Below are 21,148 nucleotides of genomic sequence, written 5' to 3'. Positions count from 1 at the left end.
GATGAGAGAACACTCAGAACAACTTTTATTTTTGTTTCTGCAATACTTGAAAGACTATAGGAATAAGCAATACTGACTTACCTGATCTGATTCAAGGGACTATTATCTACCTTTTGTCCTGAATTATCTGTGCCTTTCAATATTGATTAAACACTTAAATGAATTCATTTCCATCTATGATAATCTTACATTCCTCTTTTTCTCATTTATATTTTACTTACTTTTACAATATATGGTATAAAATATTATAAAATAGGATATGGGTATGTTTCTAATAGAAAGTTGTGTGATTTAATAAAAGACTTAAAATGTTGAATTTATGTTATAAGCTGAAATCTTTGACTCTACTTGTGAAAGCTACAACTCTAAACTTGACAAATGAATGACTCATCGAAGCTAACCTTTCAATTCTGGCTTGAGAATCCTCATCTTGGCATGGCATCTAGGTCAGTTGAGCAAGCCTTTAAACTTTGGGAGACTTAAATTTTCCCTTGAGAGATTGCATTTTGTAATCCTAATCTTAGGATAATTTTAGAAATGTAAAAATTAAAGAAATTGAGATTCTATACAATATTGATGCCATAATATGAACAATAAGTCCCAACTGCACAAACCATGGAACTTAATGAGTGAAGGAAACAAGGCATAAATTGAAGGGCACCTTGTGTCACTAGGATCTTGGTCTAGACTACTCTCTGCTCCTTATTTCTTATGATCTGCTTCAAGAGGATTCAGATGAGACATACAAATATATACTGTAGAGGAGAGGCATAATTTATCATGGATTTAAGTACAAGGCTCCTTTTTATTTTTAAAGATTTATTTTTATTTCACATGTATGTTTTTTTTCCTGAATGTATGCATATGCTCTATATTCATGTAGTGCCCATAGAGGCCAGAAGATGGTGATGGGACTGGAGTCACAGATGATTATTAACAGCCATGTGGATTCTTGGAACTGAATCCAATCTTCTGCAAGACAGGCAAGTGCCCTTAACTGCTGAGCCATCTCTCCAGCACATTATGTAAAGCATTTTCAAGAGACAAGAACACCAATGGCCAAAGGGACCCTTCTGTTGGAGCCATCCATAAATATTCATCCCTTATTTGAAAATATTGTTTGTAAAAAGGTCAGAGTTGTGTATTAGTATTTTGGTCAGCTTGACATAAGCTATATTCTGGAAAAAAGGACCTTCAGTTGAGAAAAGGACTCATTAGATTGGTCTATAGGCAAGTCTGGAAGAATTGTCTTGACTAATGACTGTGGGTGGTTCTACACCTAGAAAAGTAGTTTTTGGTTCTACTAAGAAGTAAGCTGAGCAAGCCATGGAGAACAAACCAGTAAGCAGTATTCTTCCACTGTCTCTGCTCTAGTTTTTTCCTTGAATTCCTTCCCTGGCATATCTTCATGAAGGACCATATAAAGTTATAAGATTAAATAAATCCTTTTCCTCCCTAAGTTGATTTTGATTATGGTGTCCTATCAGAGCAATAGAAAACAAGCTAGAACAAGTGGACAGTTGCCAAAGGGACCATTCCACCAATCTTCATTTTAGCCAAGCCTTTTCCTATGTCCAGTCTTTAGAACAAGCATGTTTTCCTGAGGGACTTGCTCTGTCCAGGCAAGCCTGCTTGGTCTGCTAGTAAGGGGCCGTGCTAGATCTTTGTTCTTGACTGAAATATGTCCTGGTGCACGGAAATAATACAAAGGAAGTTCCAGATAAAGTCACTAATTTAGATAGTTGTTTATATAGTTGTTATCTAATAATGAACTTCAAAGATATGAGGATCCCCTGCCTCACCCCTGCCCAGGGCCAGAGATAGGACTCAGGATCCACTTTTTCTGATTAGCAATCATTATCCTGAAGTTCCTGTTCTCAGTTTTACATGCTTTTGATTATGAAACAGGTTCCCAGTCTCAGTTAAGCTCCTAGCCTGCTAATTGAATTTGTTACCAAACAGTCCTTTCTCAAGAGATGAAACCCTAAAATAATCTCTGAGATGGGCATTGGGTTGGTCTGAGTATTTATGGGTCAAATGGGACATAGAGTTTCACTTTTAGAATTCAGAAAATAAGTGAATGGACCCAGGTATATGAAATGACTGATCTGAGAGGGGATGGGCTATAAATGAGGAGATAATTAGGACAGCAGTTGAGCACAGAAAGTTCCAAGACTAATAGAATTACTACTAAGATTATAAAAGGGGTAAGACATTTGCTCATGAAGATATGGAGATCTAATTCTAACATTAACAAGATAGTGGTGCCTGATGGGATTTGTAAGAATAAACTGTTAGCATCCAAACCCTCCTCAGACTACTCTCGGAGATGCTGACAGGCACTGGAGCATTGTCTGAGTCCTGACTCAGCTGGCTTGTCACTGCCTTGACATCTCACCTGAAGAGTGGGATTACATCAAAGATGTGCTGCATCTTGCCTGGAAATGAGAGCGCCTGGCTGCAGGCTCTGGCTGTGAACCCTGCTCCTCATCTTCAAAAGGTATTAGAGGACAATACCTCCCTTGTCACGTGTACTGTCATACTGTCTGGTACAGGGGCCTGAATTCTCCTTGGGGCCCTTGTAGGCTTATGCTCCTCTTCTGTCTGTCTATGATACTAACAACTTTTCTAGTGAACTATGTAGGCTGTGGTAATCTGTCTCAGTGTCCTTTCGAGTCACCCATTCCATCCAAAACTAACGGGTTTGAGTCTGGTTTTGTAGACTGTGTAAAGCAGATGAGGAATTAGTGAGTTTATCTGGAATATTCATGTAGCATTCCACCTTAGCAATAGTAAAAGTGTTCTCCAAAGCAGGGGTATTCAAAGCCATACGATTCTGTATAATTGTAACATTTTGCTTTTCTTTCACACTTATGTGAAATTCCCTGGGCTGTGCCATTTAAATTAAGCATTTTTAGAATATTTAGTAAGAATTTTAACATGACAACTGAAGCCCTAAAATAGCTCTACAGATAACATAAAAATGGAAGCTACATGATCACATCATGAAGAGATGCCATAACAGCTAGAACAGTATTCAGAGTCCTTTAAAAATTCTAGCTCAGTTTGTTTTGTGTCACTTCTAATTACTCCAGTCTTTGAATCTTGCTTCCCTGTTGTGTGTTTAAACCAAGTAGATAGCCAAAAGTCACCTTTCTTCTTTTTACCGTTAAGTCCAGCTGCACCTCCTTCAAGGTTAGTTTGAAGGACCTGTGAGGAGCCTCTGGGGTCCTTTAGTTTTTCACAACCAGTTCTGTAATCTACTGGGATAGGTCAGGGTCTTACTAACCATGTGACTTCCATGTAAGCAGTGACCAGAGTCCAACTTGGTCTCCATGACCTCTCTGAGGAGTGAATTGCCTGAGCTGTAGGCCCTGGTACCTGAATGACTTGAGTCAAAGGCCATAATATTGGCTAGCTATCTTCTTAGTCGCTTTATTCCCATTAACTTCAGAATGAGTGTTGAATGCACATAAGGTCAGTTATCAGATGTGAAGATGAAGAATATTTTAATTTTAATTGTTGATAGTATAGACTTAAAGCTTAGAAAATAAAAAGCAAAGACTTTAAAATACATCATGACTTTGATAAGCATCTGTTTCCTGAGTAGTTAACAGTCTGTCTGCTTTTGGTAAATGTCATTAGGAACAAATCAGCATTTTAAGACAATCTTATTGCTGTATATAGAGAATTAGGCTTTAATTTTGCATTGTTGTATTAAATTTTGACCTTAAGAATTTTTAATAGTTAATTAGTCATATCTATGCAATTTTTAGGCTTTATTTTCCACAAACTTTTATTCCTTTTTATAAACTAACAGACTTTAAGCATCTGGTTTTGTCTTTGCCTCTATTTCTGGTTTGGGACAATTTTTTTATTTGTAGAGCAAAATTCTATTTTATCATATGAAATACTTTCTAGTCCAAAAGGATTTTCTTCTTATCATATCTATATACACACACTACATCTCCTTCTCATGTTTGTTGGCTTTATGTTTCATTTTCTTTTACAAAACTCTTGATGTAAGTTGAGCCTTGTTTTTTAAAACTATACAAGTGTATACACAGAGTATATCTAATCAATTTTGGTTTTATAAAATTACTACAGCTGGAGAATGATATAAAAGCTTAAATTTCTACAAACCAGGGCCTTTTATTTTATATCACTTGTCTAGTTGCTTACAAAAAGTTCCAGGGAATTAGCTCATAGCTTTTATGTAAATAGAGTTCCTTGTTTTGCTTGTGAGCTTCCTAGAAAATTGTAGGCTTACAGTGGGGAAGCAAAAACAGCAGTGTGTGGCCATAGACACTTAGGCCTTGAGCATGGTTCACTGTTATTATAGCGGACTTCTTTGCGATCTCTACATAAAAGGAATGCTTTATGTAGGCACCCTACATGGCGGAGACTGTTAGCCATGCTAGGCTTGCTGCTTCCCTCCCAGCCAGAGATTGCAATTAGACCTGAGTGAGCGGCTCCTGTTCCTGCCTATGTCCCTTTAATTTTCTGCATCTCTCTGTCCTGCTTCACTTTGATATCTTCCAGTGAACAGAATTTTCCACATCTACGAGCCTTTCTTAGCTTCTACAACTTCGTGTTTTTAGGAGCCACAGTGACCATCACAGTTCTGCATCAATATTCTTGTTCAATTTTTCTGTCTTATAATAGAGAAGTAATATTTTCTGGATCACACAACCAATATTTCTACCAAAAATACCCTAATAGTAATGTTAGTAATGTTCCAGTTGTTCTTAGTGTATTTTCTACTGATGATTTGGACACATAGAGCTATACATTAAAATTTTTTTCTGTATTATTATAATCACTTCAATATAAATGATTTTATTTCTCTTTTAAAACAATTTTAGAGTTTTAAAATCTCTTTCATTTTATCTATTTTTTACACTTACATATTTTCATGTGTGTGTGTGTGTGTGTGTGTGTGTGTGTGTGTGTCTTGTGAAACACACTTGTGAAGTCAACTTGAGGGAGTCTAACCATGTGAGTTCCAGAGATTCAACTTAGATCATCAGGCTTGGCAGCAAGGTCCTTCACCCTCTGAAACACCTTACCTGCCTTCATTTCATTTTTATATTTTTAGTTTATTGAAGCAAAATGTTGTGATATTATCAGTGGCCTCAAACTCACTGACTTACCCAGATGCCCTTAAATTTCGAACCCTCTTGCTCAGCCTTCCATATGCTGGAATTACACACATGAGCTATAATTCCTCACTGATTTTATTTTATTTGAAAAATGCAAAACATAATAAAACATCAAGAAGATATATTGGACAATTTCACTCTTTCCTAATCTATCATCCATTACATTCACACCTGCCTCCTATGAGAAACCAGTGTTTCTAGCTTGACGCTTTATCTTTCCAAAGGATTTTGGTCAGGGCTGGAGATATGGCTCCGAGTTTAAGAGCACTTGCTGCTCTTGCAGAGGACCTGAGTTCTGTTTTCAGCACTCACATGGCAGCTCAAACCTGCCTTTAACTAAAGTTTCAGGAGAGCCAACATCCCCTTCCAGCCTTCCCAGGCACCAGGCATGCATGTGCCCCCCCCCCCCCCGCACCCCCTGCCCCACACACAGGCAGGCAGACAGTCATACACATAATAAAACTAAATAAATCTTATAAGAAGCTTTTGTCAAAAAGTTGCTAATGTATGTACCTTTTTATTTCTCTTTTTCCATTAAACAAATGTTGTTTACACTCCTGTGTCTTCTGTGTATTTTCTCTTCTTTCTCCCAGCTAGAATGTCTCAGGAATTATTCCATATTGTTCATAGTGTTGTTTGTTCCTTTCACAGATGGCTGACCACTGCATGGATGCTCTTTAGGATATGTAACCAGTCTCCTGTGAGAAGTACTTTGGATTTTTCCCCATTATACATACTGCAGTTTTGGAAAAGTGAACAGACTGCCCGAAGAATTCAAAGCACAAAAGTTCAAATTCAAATTTCTTTTTTTTTTTGTTGTTTATTTATTGATCCATTTATTAGACAACAATTATTGGGTATTGGAAGCTAATACTAGAACACTAGTCACTGTGGTGTGTTAAATCACTTGTGTTAATGAATATGGGGTCCCTCAGAGAGAAGCTGTCTGGGTTCATGAGGCATGGGCAGTTGACGTGAAGTAAGGATACTGGGGAGAGTATTCCAGGAAACTGAGTTTTTATCACCTCTGACTGCACAGACACTGTGCTCATTAGTTTCTGACAACTTGACACAAGCTTGGATCACACAGGAAGAAAGAACCTCTACAAGAAAATGCCTCCACCAGATTGTTGTGTATGCAAACTCTGTGGTGGCAATTTCTTGATTAGTGATTGATGTAGGAGGGCCCAGCCTATCCTGGACAGTGCTACCCTTCCTTCGGCAGGTGGTCCCGGGATGTATAAGACAGCAAGCTGAACAAGCCATGCAGAACAAACCAGTAAACAGCATTCCCCTGTTGTCTCTGCTTCAGTTCATGAATCCAGGTTCTGGACATGAGATCCTGCCTTAGTTTCCCTCAATGGTAGGCTGTGTCTGGATGTGTAAGTTAAAAATAAATCTTTCCTCTCCAAGTTGTCTTTAGTTGTGTTTACTACAGCAAGAGAAAGCAAACTAGGACATACATGATGAACAGTTATGTCACCAATAATTAAAGTCTGTGCCTACAGGTCTGAGGCAGAACTGGAAGACTTAATTAGCCGAGTAACCTAGTGCCCCACTTCTTCTTTTGTTGCTGTGATAAACACCACGACCAAAAGCAACTCAAGAAGGAGACTACAGCTTGCAGTTTGCAGCTCATCACTGAACAGAGACAAAGTAGGAACTCAAGGCGGAAGCTTGAAGCAGAGACGCTGGAGAAATGTGATTCCTGGCTTGCTCCCAGGCTGCCTTTCTTATATAGCCCAATTCCACCTGCTTAGGGTTGGTACTGCCCTCAGTGAACTGTACTCATCTAGATCAATTAGCAATCAAGAAAATACCCCCACAGACATGATCAGATCACCAATCTGATGGGGACAATTCTTTGTTTGAGGTTCCATCTTCCCAGATGTATCAAGTTGACAACCAAGGTTAGCCACCACACACCTTTTTACTTTTTTATGTTGATAATCTTAAATACAAATAGGGCACATAATACATTCACATTCATAATGTATATTTGTGCACATATAACACATAGTCTGTTCTCTTTATCAGTGAGATGTGTGAATTTAAACAATTTCATATAAAAACAGAAAAAATTAATCATATCTGTATAGAACATGTAAAGACCTTTTTCCTTTGTTATTAATCCCTTAAAAATACCCTAACCATCATTTACAAAGTATTAGGCATTAAAAGGAATCTAGAAATGATCTTAAAGTATATGGGAGGTTGTGTGTAGTCTACCTGAAAATATGAAAATGTGTCTGCTAAAGCTCCTATACATACTGAGAAAATGTATGTATGTTCTTCTAAATTTTTTTAGATTCATTTATTTTATGTGCATGAATGTTTTGCGTATGTTTATGTGCATGCCTGGTGTCCAGAGAGGTAAGGAGAGGGTTCCCTGGTACTAGAGTTATGGATGTTTATAAGCCACTGTGTGGATGCTGACAGATAAGCCTAGGTCTTCTACATGAGAAAAAGGTGCCCTTAACTACTGAGCCATCTCTCCAGCCCTAATATATTTTTTAAAGTATTTATTATTATTATTATCATCATTATTATTATTAGTGTGTGTGTGTGTGTGTGTGTGTGTGTGTGTGTGTGTGATAGAGAGAGAGAGAGAGAGAGAGAGAGAGAGAGAGAGAGTACTTTCATGGCAGGGCATGCATGTTGATATCAGAGAACAACTTTGTGGAATTGATCCACATTTGAATAGATTCAGGAATTGAACTCATGTGATCAGGCTTGAAGGGTAAGTGCTGAGCCGTCTCACAGGCCCGCACAAACTCTATGTATTCCTCTCTGATAAAAGTGAGTATATGTTATATATTTTTATATTTTATTTATCTATCTTTAAATAAGAGTTAACTTTTATTCTTAAAAATTGCACACCATAACTGAACTGAATTCTTCCAGAAAATGGAGAAAAAAGGGAAGTTAGAACTCTGCTGACATAGAGGGAGCATGTTAAACTTACTACACTTAATGCTATATTGAAAACTTGTTCTGCTGCTTTTTACACTGAGGGACAGACTGCAGTATTTGGTATTTAACAAGGGTAGCAATACGAAATAGTTAATGGATTATTATTTAGTGGTATGTGTTTTGCAGTGATTACCACACAGCTCTCAAGTGACTTGGATTCCTATTTCATGCAGCAGTTTTGTGGATAGTAGGGAAATAAAGAGATGATATTTAAACAACCACTCATCTTGTTTGAATGTCAGGCTCCTGCCCATCAAGAAGGTTTTCACACTAGCTGGTCCATAAGCAGCATCAGAAACTGACCACAACTCAAATCCTCAGACCACTAGAACACTAATAATTTCGAAGGTCTCACAGTTTTTACATTTCAGTAGAAGCCAAGAACATGCATCTCTTCTGAACACCTTCCTTCTTCAACAGTTGGAAGGGAAGTGGAATTTAAGCACCAAGAATCCAGTAGGTTTGGTTTCTTCTAGGCAGGGCCAAGCCTGCAAGATGCTGGAGTAAGCAAAAAGGAACCAGAGAAATGAGTAATGCAGACTGCAAAGGATGGAGCTGTGGGGGCAGGGAGGGCCGGCCCAGAGGTTAGCACTTCATAACTAGTAGTTGTTATTTTAAGTGGTAGTTATTACCACTATCTGCATTGATGTGTGTGCGTGTGTAATCACCACTGCCACCTCCATCAAGGTCCCTTGCATTTCCCAGTCAAGATCTCCACCTCCAGCCAGCAGCTCCTGCCTGGGTGAGTCCTCTCTAGAAGGGCCTCTCCGGGGTGTCCACTTCCCAGAAGGCAGGAAAACCCCTTTGGAAACGCTTCTGGCTGCTGGGCACAGGCCTTCCCCCGCCCCAAGGCGGGCGCCCCCTGCGGGTGACGACCGTGCCCTCCGCTTTCGGGTTCCCGGGCCCTGGCGCCCCGCCCTCCGCCCGCTGGGCCCGCCCAGCTGTCCCGCGCGGGCACCGGGCCACAGGGTCCGCGGCTCTCCATCGAGGACCATGGCGAGGCTGAGCTGGGGATACGGCGAGCACAATGGTGAGCGCGGGCTCCAGCGGGGGCAGGCACCGACCAGCGGGAGATCTGAGCCCAGCGGGTGGATGGGGGTCGGGGCCGGGGTCCCGCGTTCTCTCTCGGGGCGGACAGGAGTGTTCAGTCACCTTCACTCAAAAAGCCCACCACTGTCGGGGAAAGTGAGAGGTCAGAAGTCAGATGACACACTTGTGAGAAAAAAGGACAACTTCAGGGCGGCCTGAGCACTGATCTCCAAGTCACGGGATGCCTTCCAGAGGCTGTTGGAGAAATCTTGGTAACTTGTAATTTGCGTACTGATATGAGGCTTACTTAGAACTTGTTCTTCACTTTTCCTTTCCTACCATACCTATCATTTCAGAGATCAAGGCTTAGCAAATGATTATAGAAATTACAACTTGGCGCCAAGTGTACTTATTGATAACCGTGGCAATGAGATATGTACTTTCCTTCATATCGTAAATGTGTTGGAGATAAACCATGTTTCTTGTTGGTCTATTGAACTGAACTGATGGCTTAAAGTAATTATTCAAAAGAATTGCAAAGAAATACCAGGAAAGTGTTGATAGAAACCTGTCAAAATGGAGTTTGTGAATAACATTAAAAACTTCAATTATCATGTACATTATTGAACGGTATTCTACAGTACATTTTATGCAGTTTCCTGAAATTGTTCCTTTCTTTTATTTTATATTTTCCTGTTTGTGTTATGAGATGAGGTTTCACTCTGTAGCTTAGACTGAGCAGAACTGGAGGTCATCCTCCCGCCTTGAATGGAAAAATTTTCATTTCTAATTGCAGCTTGCTTGAGGTTGTGATGACTAACGTTACTTTTAAAATGGCACGAGAGGAACTTTAGAAGTTTAAGAATGAAATTTATAATTTAGGTGAGGTTCTTTTGACTGAAGTCACAATAACAATCTTATATTTCACTATCTTCTAATTTGTGTTTTGGAAAGACAATCTTCACACATTTCATTTTTGTCCGTGATGGAATCATTTTTATTGTTGTTATTTAGCAGATAAAAGGTTGTGTTAGCCAATAGGTACAGACTGCACCCTAAAAGGTAGAAAGTATTGTGTTCTTTCTTTCTTTCTTTCTTTCTTTCTTTCTTTTTTTTGAGACAGGGTTTCTGTGTAGCTTTACGCCTTTCCTGGAACTCGCTTTGTAGCTCAGGCTGGCCTCGAACTCACAGAGATCCGCCTGGCTCTGCGATTAAAGGCGTGTGCCACCACCGCCAGGCCAATTTTTAATTTTGAAAAAGATGTATTCATTTTCTCATTAAACAATGTTAAGAGTGTTTGGCTTGCATGTATGTTAGTACACCACATGCATGCCTAGTACCTGGGGAAGTTAGAAGAGGGTATCGGATCACCTGCGACTGGAGTTATAAATGGTTGTGAGCCACTCTGTAGGTCTGGAAGTCAAACCCAGGTGCTTGGCAAGAGGAGTATGTGCCTTTTACTGCTGAACCTGTTCTCCGTACCCTCCATTCTACATTCTAGTTAGGAGTTGTAGAACGATTCTTCTCTTTCACATACAGGGGTTTTAAGAGGACCGCACCTTGAAGGGAGCTTTTGTTGGGAAAATTCTGGTGGGATGTGCCGCTTCCTACCTAAGCAAGCCTTGTTGTTTTTCGTTGTTTGGCAAACCCAGCGACTGGGCAGATGAAGGGGATCTTGAGAGCAGCAGTGATGAATGGATCGGAAGGGAAACTCTGGACAAAGTGCCTGTTCTCAAGCAGCTTGTCACTTCTTCCACTACCCTCTGGCCATTTTTATTGGTTTAGGCCATGTGACATCACCAGGCATTATATATCACTATGGATATTCAAAAATTCCCCAAACTACTAAGGAACCACGTACCCTTTCACTTAAGAACCGTGTTTAAGTGGATGTAAAGTTGAATGTGCTAGAAAATGTACAAAGGCAGGTCTCTTTTGAGAGGCACAATAATGCAAGATGAATAGATAAAATTGGCTATTTGATCCAAGTTTTTTTTTTTTTTTTTTTTTTTTTAATCTTGGATAGGTTTGACTTCTCTATAAACAGCTCTGGTTATGAATGGCTAGGAATTGATGAAGAAAGTGATTAGGAAATAAAAACAGTCCTTTGCCTGTTGTAAAAATGTTTGCACACTGTGATGCATGCATTGCGTATTTGAAATTTGATACTGAAATCTGGTGCCCATTAGATTAACTTATATGTGGTATCCATGAAATAGAAAGGTTTTCTATATTAAATAAGAAGACAATATTGTGAACAGAAAGGGTAGTCACACAGAAAGATAAGGGAAATGACCTAATAAAATGTAATTCACTTTCTATAGTGTCTTCTGAGGATTTTTTTTTATGCAAAATTGCTATGACTCAAAGTATCTGATTCCCAGGACACCTACTGAGCAGAGTATTGTCATGCGTTCATGTTGCAGCTTTTTTTTTTTTCTCCAGGAACCCTTATGAGCAATAATGTTATATTTACTGACATGGCGTAGCCATTTTATTTGGATTATTCTGTGTGGCAGATTTGTGTGTGTCTTGGGTAGACCAGTTGCACATCACAGGTAACTGAGCTGAGCTGAGTGACACCCAAGGATATCTGTTAGCGGTGTAACAAGCAAAAGTAACAGGCAGTATCTTTAGAATGACTACTTTCTTTGACACTTAACATCGCCTTTTTATCTCTTCTCCACAGACTTCCTGGCCTATGGAGCAGCCAGATCGCATTCTTGATTTTGAGATGGAATTTCTTTGTTTGCAAAAATGACTTGTACTTCTGTTTTAGTTAGTAGATGGATACTTTGGGAAGTACTTTATTAAATATAAATATTCTTTTACCTATAAGCACATTTTAATTTCGAATACGACTTAAAGCAGATAAAATGCTTTCCATACCCACAAAACACTAGTCTTGGTTAAAATATAGGTATAGGGGTCTTGAGAATGAGAATATTACTTTTCCTAATCTTTTTTTTCAGGGTGGGGTTGTGGGTGATGTGCTTGTGTATATGAGTGTTTTTTTGTGTGTGGGTGCATGTGTATGTGCTTGTGTATATGAGTGTTTTTTTGTGTGTGGGTGCATGTGTATGTGTATATGAGTGTTTTCTTGTGTGGGTGTATGTGCATGTGCTTGTGTATATGAGTATTTTTTTGTGTGTGTGTGTGGGTGCATGTGCATGTGTATATGAGTGTTTTCTTGTGTGAGGTGTATATGCATGTGTATGTGGAGACCAGAGACTGACCCTGGTTGTTGTTCTCATTTGCTGTCTACCACCTTTTGCATCAAGGCAGGGTCTCTCGCTGAGCATAGAGGTCAGTGATTTACTCAGCCTAGACCAGCCTGCCTTCTCTGGACATCCTGTCTCTGCCTCCTACGTGCTAGATTACAAGTGAGCTGACACACTCACATGGCATTAATGTGGATGATGAGGCCCCAAACTCTCATCCTCACATTTGTGCAAGCACTTCTTCCATGGAGCCATCACCCTAGTGGCCTGTTATCAACTTTAATTTGCCAAATGAAGAACTTACTTAGACCTTTTCTTTTGGCATATCAGGCCCTATTCACTGGAATGAATTTTTCCCCATTGCTGATGGTGATCAGCAGTCTCCGATTGAGATTAAAACCAAAGAAGTGAAATATGACTCCTCACTCCGACCTCTCAGTATCAAGTATGATCCTACCTCAGCTAAAATCATCAGCAACAGTGGCCATTCCTTCAACGTTGACTTTGACGACACAGAGGACAAATCAGGTTGGCTCTGTTTCTTTATTTGTTGGGCTAAGACTTTGGATAGTTAGATTTATTCTCCTATCTTTGATTCTGGAATTCAAATGTTATCTATTTGGCCCATAAGATAATGTTACCATTAAGTAGTAGAGAAAATGTGTAGAAAAAAGTGTTCCAGATGATATTTAATAATTGGCTTTAGGTTATCATTACTTAACTGTGAAAATATTGAAATTTAATAGTATTTCATACATTATTTTAATCTTTTTTCTGGAAACTTACAATTTTTTTAGATTTATTTATTTTATATGTATGAATGTTTGCTATGTGGATGTCTGGAAGTTATGATGGCTGTGAGCCCCCGTATGGGAGCTGGGACTCCAGCCCAGGTCCTCTGTACAAGAGAAACAAATACTCTTAATCTCAGTTGCTGAGCCATTTGTCTAGTCTGTTTCTGGAAAGTGTTTAGTCATGATTATTTTGCTAATTATGGTAAACCTATAGGAGTAAGAGATTTCCTTTTAAAATCTCTTTTATGTGCTTGCAATCATAATATGTATGTGTAGTAAACACACAGAAATGTAGGATAAAAGTTAAGTCTATCCCTATCCCTACAGTTTATTATTATGTAAGCAGTGTGGCACTCATGTTTAAATGTGTAGCCACACATGTATACACAGTCATGTCATATTAATTTATACCTACTTTATAAATTACATTTAGGCTGATTTTATATTACTCTGAAAGTTTTTCCTATTCAAAATATTTCATGGATATTTTCCATTAGAATGTGTAGATCTAACACCTTTACTAGTAGATGAGATCTATCAACTACTCTTTTATCATAATTTATACATTATTGCCTAACAATGGACATTTCAGAAGTAAGGAAAGTAGATATTTAACTTAAAAGTAGGAATATTTAACACATCTATCCTTATTTATACTTTTCAACTTATAATAAAAATTGTATTTAATTTGTTCATGGGTCATTTCTTTCACAATGTGATTTGTGGACACACAAAATAAAATTTTAATAATAATTTTAATAAAAATTTAATTCACTTGTCAGTTTATTACCTAAAGAGAGAATAAATGATGTTTATTTAAAATGAATATTTAATACTCTTTGAGGCTATCTGCTACCAAGTATGGATGATACAGTGTTAACAATAAATATCCCAGAGCAAATATATGAAAACTCTCCTGTCACTTGTGTTTGTGTGCACCTGTATTAGGGCACAGCATTTGGTCTCTTTGCCATTTTGGCCTAGGATGCATGAGAAGTATATCAGATAAATACAGTTAGGAGTTATTGGAAGCATACAAGAAAATCATTGCAGGAACCGGCATATATATGCTAAAATATCACCAAGACTTCTTAAGCCATGGCTTGATCTTCAGAAAAGTCCTTGACTTTTCCAAGTAATAGCTTTTGTCATAGTAGCTGAATTCCATACATTTTCTTGTGGCTTGCAGCACCTGTACAATGCCCTTACGGAAGTTAATGTTGGTCCCAAGGATTGAACTCAGGCCATTAGGCTTGCCTGGCAAACACTTTTATCCCCTGAGCCATGTCATTAGCTCCTCATTAAGGACTTACAAATTTTCATCACTTACTTCATCAACTTATAATTGAAATCGTAATATCCTATTTTTGTAAAAGCATTGTGTTTAGTAAAGAATTGTAAGGTTATACAAATGTCTTCACATCTGTCACATCATCACAGTGGTCCCTTTCTGTTGACCTGTATAAAATACATAAAGAAAAATGAATTTGATGTATCTTTTTATATGAAGCAGAAAGGGGAAACCTGCCGTATTTTAAGTATTCAACTTTATTTCCTCCAGGTTTGAAGTTTTATGAATATGTGAATAGGTGTGTATAGTGTACTGAGAAGTTTGGGAAAGCATTCAAAGTTTCTAAATAGCAAGTTGCTATCATCCATATTTGGAATAGTATAATTTTTTTTATAATATTTCAGACGTAAAAAGTCTAATGCTACTTACATCTAATATTAGAATAAAAAGTGTTGAGATCATACTTCAAAGAGATTTTCTTTATGAATATTAGTATTTTTATTGGCAAAGAATCCCCAATTCAATTCATCTGCAATAGTCTATGTCCCTCTCTCCCCCCTCCCCCCCTCCCCTCGCCCCCCCCCCCCCATATCTCCTCACCTTTCCCCTCCCTCCCTCCTCTCCTCTTCAACTCCTTAGAGACAGGGTCTCTCACTGAATCTGGAGCAAGGATGGTAGCCGGCAATTCCCAGAAATCTTCCTGTGGCCATATCTAGATCTTCGTTGTTGTTGTTGTTGTTTGTGTGCTTTGTTTGTTTGTTCTTCTGAGTCAGAATAACCCTCTGAATTCGGGGCTGACCTGGAACTTACTATATAAATCAGGCTGTCCTTGAATTCAAATAGAGCTGCCTAATTCTGCCTTTAGAGTACTGGGATTAAAGGTGGGAACCACCATTCCTAGCCCTGGCTTTTAAATGCTGGCCCACATGCTTGTATAGCAAGTGCTCTTACCCACTGAGCCACCAGTCTCCAGCTCCAAAAAGCTGTTCTTCTTTTGTAATTTTTTTTTTTATTTTACATTTTTGGTTTTTCAAGACAAGGCATGTAGATTTGGACCTGTCCTGGAACTTTGGAGATCAGGCTGGCCTTGAACTCACAGAGATCCACCTGCCTCTGCCTCCTGAGTGCTGGGATTACAGGCGTGTGCTACCACCGCCTGGCTCCAAAAAACTGTTCTTGACCAAAAATTAACTCTGAATGTTATCAGTGAACATAGCAGTGGCATAGAATTATCCTCATGGCCCTTGAGGGTTTTACGTGGTTCAACACCTACCTGCACATTGCCTATCCTGCAGACACACACCTTTCAGAATGTTAATAGTCCTTTAAAAGAGGACAAATGGATATGAAATTCTGTAGGAAGAGTATCTACTGGGTGTAGAGGAGGCTGATGAGGAAAGAAATCTGATGGGGTGACCAGGCTGCTCTTGCCTGTGATACTTGTCTTTCTAGACTCAGAACTCACTTTTCTTGGGCTCTCACCTAACTCTGGCTCCCCTGGTGTTCTGGGATGACTCCATCCAGAGCTTCCTACACTGGTATAACTGACGGGTTGGCATCTCTTGACCTCTTACATTAGTGTTTTATTTGGAAGAACTTTCTTTTTGGAAATTCTAAATGAAAGCAAATAATAGCAGGTGCAACTTTGAAGAAATTATTACTTGTTTTAAAGAATAAAGTAGAGACAATAGTTATTATTTACTCATCTGGGCCAACTTTATTCAAAGCAGCAGACCATTTATTCTCTGCAGGAAAGAGGAGTCACGTGAGTTCTGACAGTGAGGCTGAAGTAGGAGGGTCATGAGCCAGCCTGTCTAAAAAGCTGAAAAGAAGCAGTGGAGGTGCACGCCTTTAATCCCAGCACTCAGGAGGCAGAGGTAGGTGGATCTCTGTGAGTTCAAGTCCAACCTTTCTACAGAGCAAGTTCCAGGAGAGCCAGGGCTATACAGAGAAACCCTGTCTCGAACCCTCCTCCCTACACAAAGAAAGATAAAAATAAATGGTCACTATGAATTTTGTATCACACATTAGCTGTTTCATTACAGACCCTCAAAACCTAATATTTTTGTTTGGGGTTTTTTGTTTGTTTGTTTGTTTTTTCAGACAGGGTTCCCTGGCTGTCCTGAAACTCGCTCTATAGACCAGGTTGACCTTGAATTCAGAGATCCACATGGCCATGCTTCCCAAGTGCTGGGATTAGACGTGCACTACCACCACCTGGCTAAACCTAGACATTTTAAATTCACTTTTTCTGACCTAATTTTTTGGAAGAGTCCTACTCAAAAGAATAGTCTTCTCCACAATTAGGCATTTGCCTATCATAAGCGCACTTGGATATTTTATTGAAATACTGACCTGTGCAGTCTGAATATGTAACCAGTAAAGCAATCCGCACAGCTTAGCCTGCAAAGCCAGCTAACCTGACTTTAACTGTGACCTCTACAGCCATTATTCTTGGATGTCTCCCTAACAATGTGTGTTGTTTGTATCACTTTCTTTCTCCAGAGCCAGCTTGCCTGAGTCTTCTCCCAAAGTCAATTCCACATTGATTACTCAAGCTCTCTAATCTCCTTTCTATCTGCAAGGGAATGACTCTTTGGCCAGCTCAGATTTTGTTATGCAACAGCCAGGATGAAAAGCACAATAGAGCCCTTGACTAGGCTCCTTCAGGTGTCATTCCAGCCCCAGTCTGTGTAGGCTGTGTAATGAAATATGGCTGGCGTCACTCAGGGGAATCGCAGTGAATCGATTCAATGACAAATCAAATATCTTATCCATTTATTCATCAGATATTTGTGCATCTCCTCTAACAGTCACTAAGCTTGGTGGTGATGATAGCAGGATCCCTGTCTCTGCTTTCAGGAGTGCAGTGCAGCACAAGAAGAAGAAATAAAAGTAACTATATTTCACAGAGTAAAGCAAGAGCAAGCTCACAGATTGATTGAAATGGTGGTCTCTTCTTTTCTGTTGTTCAGAGTGCTTTGAAATAGCTATCTTTTGGTATTATTATTTTCAATTTTTATGTGTGTGTGTGTGTGTGTGTGTGTGTGTGTGTGTGTGTGTGTGCCACATACATGTGGGTGCTGGTGGAGGCCAGAAAAGGACATTAGATCCCCTGAAGCTACCTATCACCTGATATGGGGACTGAGACTTGAACTTGGGTCCTCTGGAAGAGTAGCAAGCACTCTTAACCGCTGAATCATCCCTTCCCCCCCACCCTTATGTATTACAAAGATATCTACATCGACATGCTTTTTTATACAATGTGGATAAGTTTTGGAATTTAAGACTGTGTTTGTGTGTGTGTGTGTGTGTGTGTGTGTGTGCATGTGCATGAGTGATGTGTGATGTGCGCACACACACATCACTCATACACTCTCTGAAGAGTAATTTAAATATCTGTTGTTATGTGTTTGTTTCTGCAGTCTAACACAATTTTGTTGTATGTTGGTGGAGTTTAGTGATGTGTATGCTGTATTCAGCACACAAAGTTTCCTTTCTGTTCCTATGTCTGCAGCGTACAACAGAATTAGGCAGAGATAGTTTAGAATTGTCTTCTGTTCTCCTTCCTTCCCTTCCATTTCTTTCCTCTCTCCTGTCCTTCTTCCCTTTTCTTTTTCTTTAGTTTGTTGAACAGGCTAGCTTCAAGCTCACTGGATAGTCCAGGGTACCAGAATTACAGGTGTATGCCCCATGCCTAGTTTAGGACTGCTTTGTTTTAAAGTGTGTTTTATATATTTCTGATATAATTTTATTATCATAATCTTAGAGACAATATTTGCTGAAGGAAAACACTGAAATATACTCTATCAAAGTGACAAAAACATCTTGGAGTTTTAAAAAGGAATTTAATTTCATCCTGTATTTTATGTTTCTTCACAAATACAGACTCCAAGCACAGAAGGTGTGCCAGTCCTTATGGTTATAGCAATAGCTACACCATGGTAGCAGTAGGTACCACGTCTGCAGTGCTGTTGTGTGCCAGGGATTAGAAGGTGTCTTGCTTACCATGTTTCTTCTATTTGCACAATGGTCTTAGGGAGACTGTGTCACTCTCTCCAGTGGTTAGATGTGTAAGCTGCAGCTAAGAAGGTAGGTTTTGTCCAAGACTATGCAGATGTAGAAAGTCCAGACCCTGGCCATTTAGACTTCCTGCAGAGCCTGTATCTAATCATGCAAGCTGTTTGGCTCTCCCAAGCTCACAATGAACGTTTTTTGCATTTCATATTCTTATTCAGAGAATCTGGCTTGCTCTCAGTTAAACAGAGAGGATTTTCACTTTTGAGAATTCAAATCTTTTCTCTTTGCTGCCCGTGGGTGTGTTGTGACTTGCCAAGTATTCTGTAAAAATCTACATGGTGGACTCTGTTTCCAGTCTTTTGTTTCCACTCTTCCTATCTGTAAATTGTATCTATATCTGCAAACTGAATGCATTTGTAAGGACAGGAATGTGTTTAGTGATTCAGGGAGAAGTTAGGGTTTTGATGGGATGGGTAACTGTGATTTTTCTTGCTAACCATTTAAAATGTGTTGGTGTGTAGTTCTTCGTGGAGGTCCTCTCTCTGGAAGCTACAGGTTGCGGCAGTTCCACCTGCACTGGGGGTCAGCAGATGACCACGGCTCTGAGCATGTGGTAGATGGAGTGAGATATGCTGCAGAGGTAAGCTGCCTGAACAGCCTACTCCATAGGGGAAACCTTCCATTGCCCCAATACAACTTCAGCTGCTTAGACACCTCAGTGTCTGAGACAGCATCATTGTCTAATGGGAGAGCTTCAAATGTGGCCTTTCATTGCCTTGAACCAACTCTGAGAGTTTAGTGTTGGTTATGTGTTTGGAAATGAGTAAACTGAGTTTAGCATGGTATCACATGTCTGTAATTCCAGCACTAGGGAGGCCAAGACACCTAGAAGGATCAGGACTTCCAAGCCAGCAGCCTAGGATATATGACAAGACTCTATCTGATAAAACAAAACCAAACAAGAATAACACCAAAAATAACTAGAAATGTATTTATTGGTAAGAGGGGGTGTAAATCAGAGACTAACTGGGAAAGACTAAGTTATTTTTCCAGCGAGGAATCATTATGATTCATTTATTTAAAACCCAAGTCTTGTGACATTAAACTTCATCTGTTGGATTTCCTGAAATGCCCGACAGAAGAGAAACATTTGTATTACGTCAGCTCTGTGTATATTTGATCTGGACACAAATAATCAGACCTAAATAAAGCCCACATTCCATATATGACAACAATGATGTTTAAGACTAAACTGTAAGGACATGAGCTTCAGATTGCATCTGCAGGAATCTAATGCAACCTCTGCTCACTAGTCAGAACATTGATAAACAGCACTGAAGGGACTGGCCAGCTCTAGCATGGCAAACTTGGCTCTGGCAGCTCTTGCTCTTCTCCCTGATTGCTTTGTCTTGCTGAAAACCATTAGATTACATTCCTGAAGCTAGCCACCAAGATCTAGTTCCTTGTTTGGCTACTTCCTCCTCCTGAGGCTGACTACCAAAGTACTGCAGTCCAGCAATCAAAAGCCCCCTTTTGCTCCCCTAATGAATATGCTCAATGACAATTAAACACCTCATGCTAACATAGCGTTTCCCTTTTACCATTATAAATGCCATTTTCTTATGAGCCATGTCTGTTTCCTCTCTATCCAGAGACAAATACCCATTCTCCCTCTCCCTTGTCTCCAACCCCTACTCCCTCATCCTATATCTCCTGTCTTTATCTCTTATTCCCTGCCCTCTGTCCCTCTAGGGTAAATAAATTTCCTTTGTGCTGAGAACTTGGTCTGGGGGTCCTGAGCTGATACCATTCCTTTCAAGCACAAAATTAATGATCCATTGTCTTGTTCCCTTTTCTCTGGTAAGGTAGTCCTTTTTGTTATAACTACACTCATCAGGAATACTCTCACTATTCTAATCCTCTGCTTAAAATACAGAGTGTGGTACACCTCATTTAAATACCATTAAGTAACATTGAACTTTACCGAGAGATGAAAGCCAGGTCTTGTGTGACTCAACAAAGACTGTTTGAGTGAAATGAGCGTGACCTGTGATTTATCTAGACGAGACTGAGCAGTTACCAGGTTGTACAGATTCCCTTCAGCTTTTCATGTTTCTGGGATGTGGTTAGACACCTAGGATGACTCTGTTGGGAAAAATCCAACAAATGGAACTTCTTTCCCAGTTTCCTTATTTGTTTATATGTGTACCTGGCCTTTGAGGCTGCCATCTATCATGTCTATTTTGCCAGTGTTTTGTGTTGCAATACTTGATCTGCCCTCAGTGCGCAAGAGTGAAGCCATAGGTGGTCGATTCTCTGGCAACAATGGTAGCACATGATCTGAAGAGTGGCTGTGGGGTTAGGACACACTTCTTTAAGATGGTATGTAAGTTGAGATAGAAGGACAAGGAGAAAGCACTATGAGAAAAATCTGGACTCAGTGCTTTCCGGGAAAGGCAATAGCAAAGGGAAGTGCTGTGTGGTAGGAATGAAGTCAGCATGCTCAGGAAGGAGGAGGGAGACAAAGCAGAAGACTATGGAAGAGTTGAGGTGTGCAGTGATAATTTGAGCAGACGTGTGAAGACCCTGGAGTGGTCCATGATATACTTGGAAGGCCATGCCAGTGGGACTTGCCTATAGCAAGGATGCTGAGCTTCA

General features: G+C 39.6%; 1 protein-coding gene across 2 annotated transcripts in view; it reads left to right on the top strand.

Annotated features, from left to right (window-relative positions):
• Positions 1-9,061: 9,061 nt before the first annotated feature.
• Ca13 (carbonic anhydrase 13) overlaps positions 9,062-21,148 on the top strand; it is a 29,866-nt gene continuing 17,779 nt past the window's right edge. The window contains exons 1-3 of one of the 2 annotated variants that reach the window (XM_036179994.1): positions 9,062-9,165; positions 12,716-12,913; positions 19,012-19,130. In XM_036179994.1, the coding sequence (XP_036035887.1) occupies positions 9,129-9,165; positions 12,716-12,913; positions 19,012-19,130 (354 nt within the window). In that variant the 5' untranslated portion in view covers positions 9,062-9,128. Of the gene's footprint in view, positions 9,166-9,262; positions 9,437-12,715; positions 12,914-19,011; positions 19,131-21,148 lie in introns of those variants that run through there. The other variant, XM_036179995.1, reaches the window with a different exon arrangement.

The sequence above is a fragment of the Onychomys torridus genome, chromosome 2 (assembly GCF_903995425.1).
Source record: "Onychomys torridus chromosome 2, mOncTor1.1, whole genome shotgun sequence".
In the NCBI taxonomy this organism is placed as follows: Eukaryota; Metazoa; Chordata; class Mammalia; order Rodentia; family Cricetidae; genus Onychomys; species Onychomys torridus.
The sequence above is the reverse complement of the archived record's forward strand: the minus strand, read 5'-3'. Positions and strand labels throughout refer to the sequence as shown.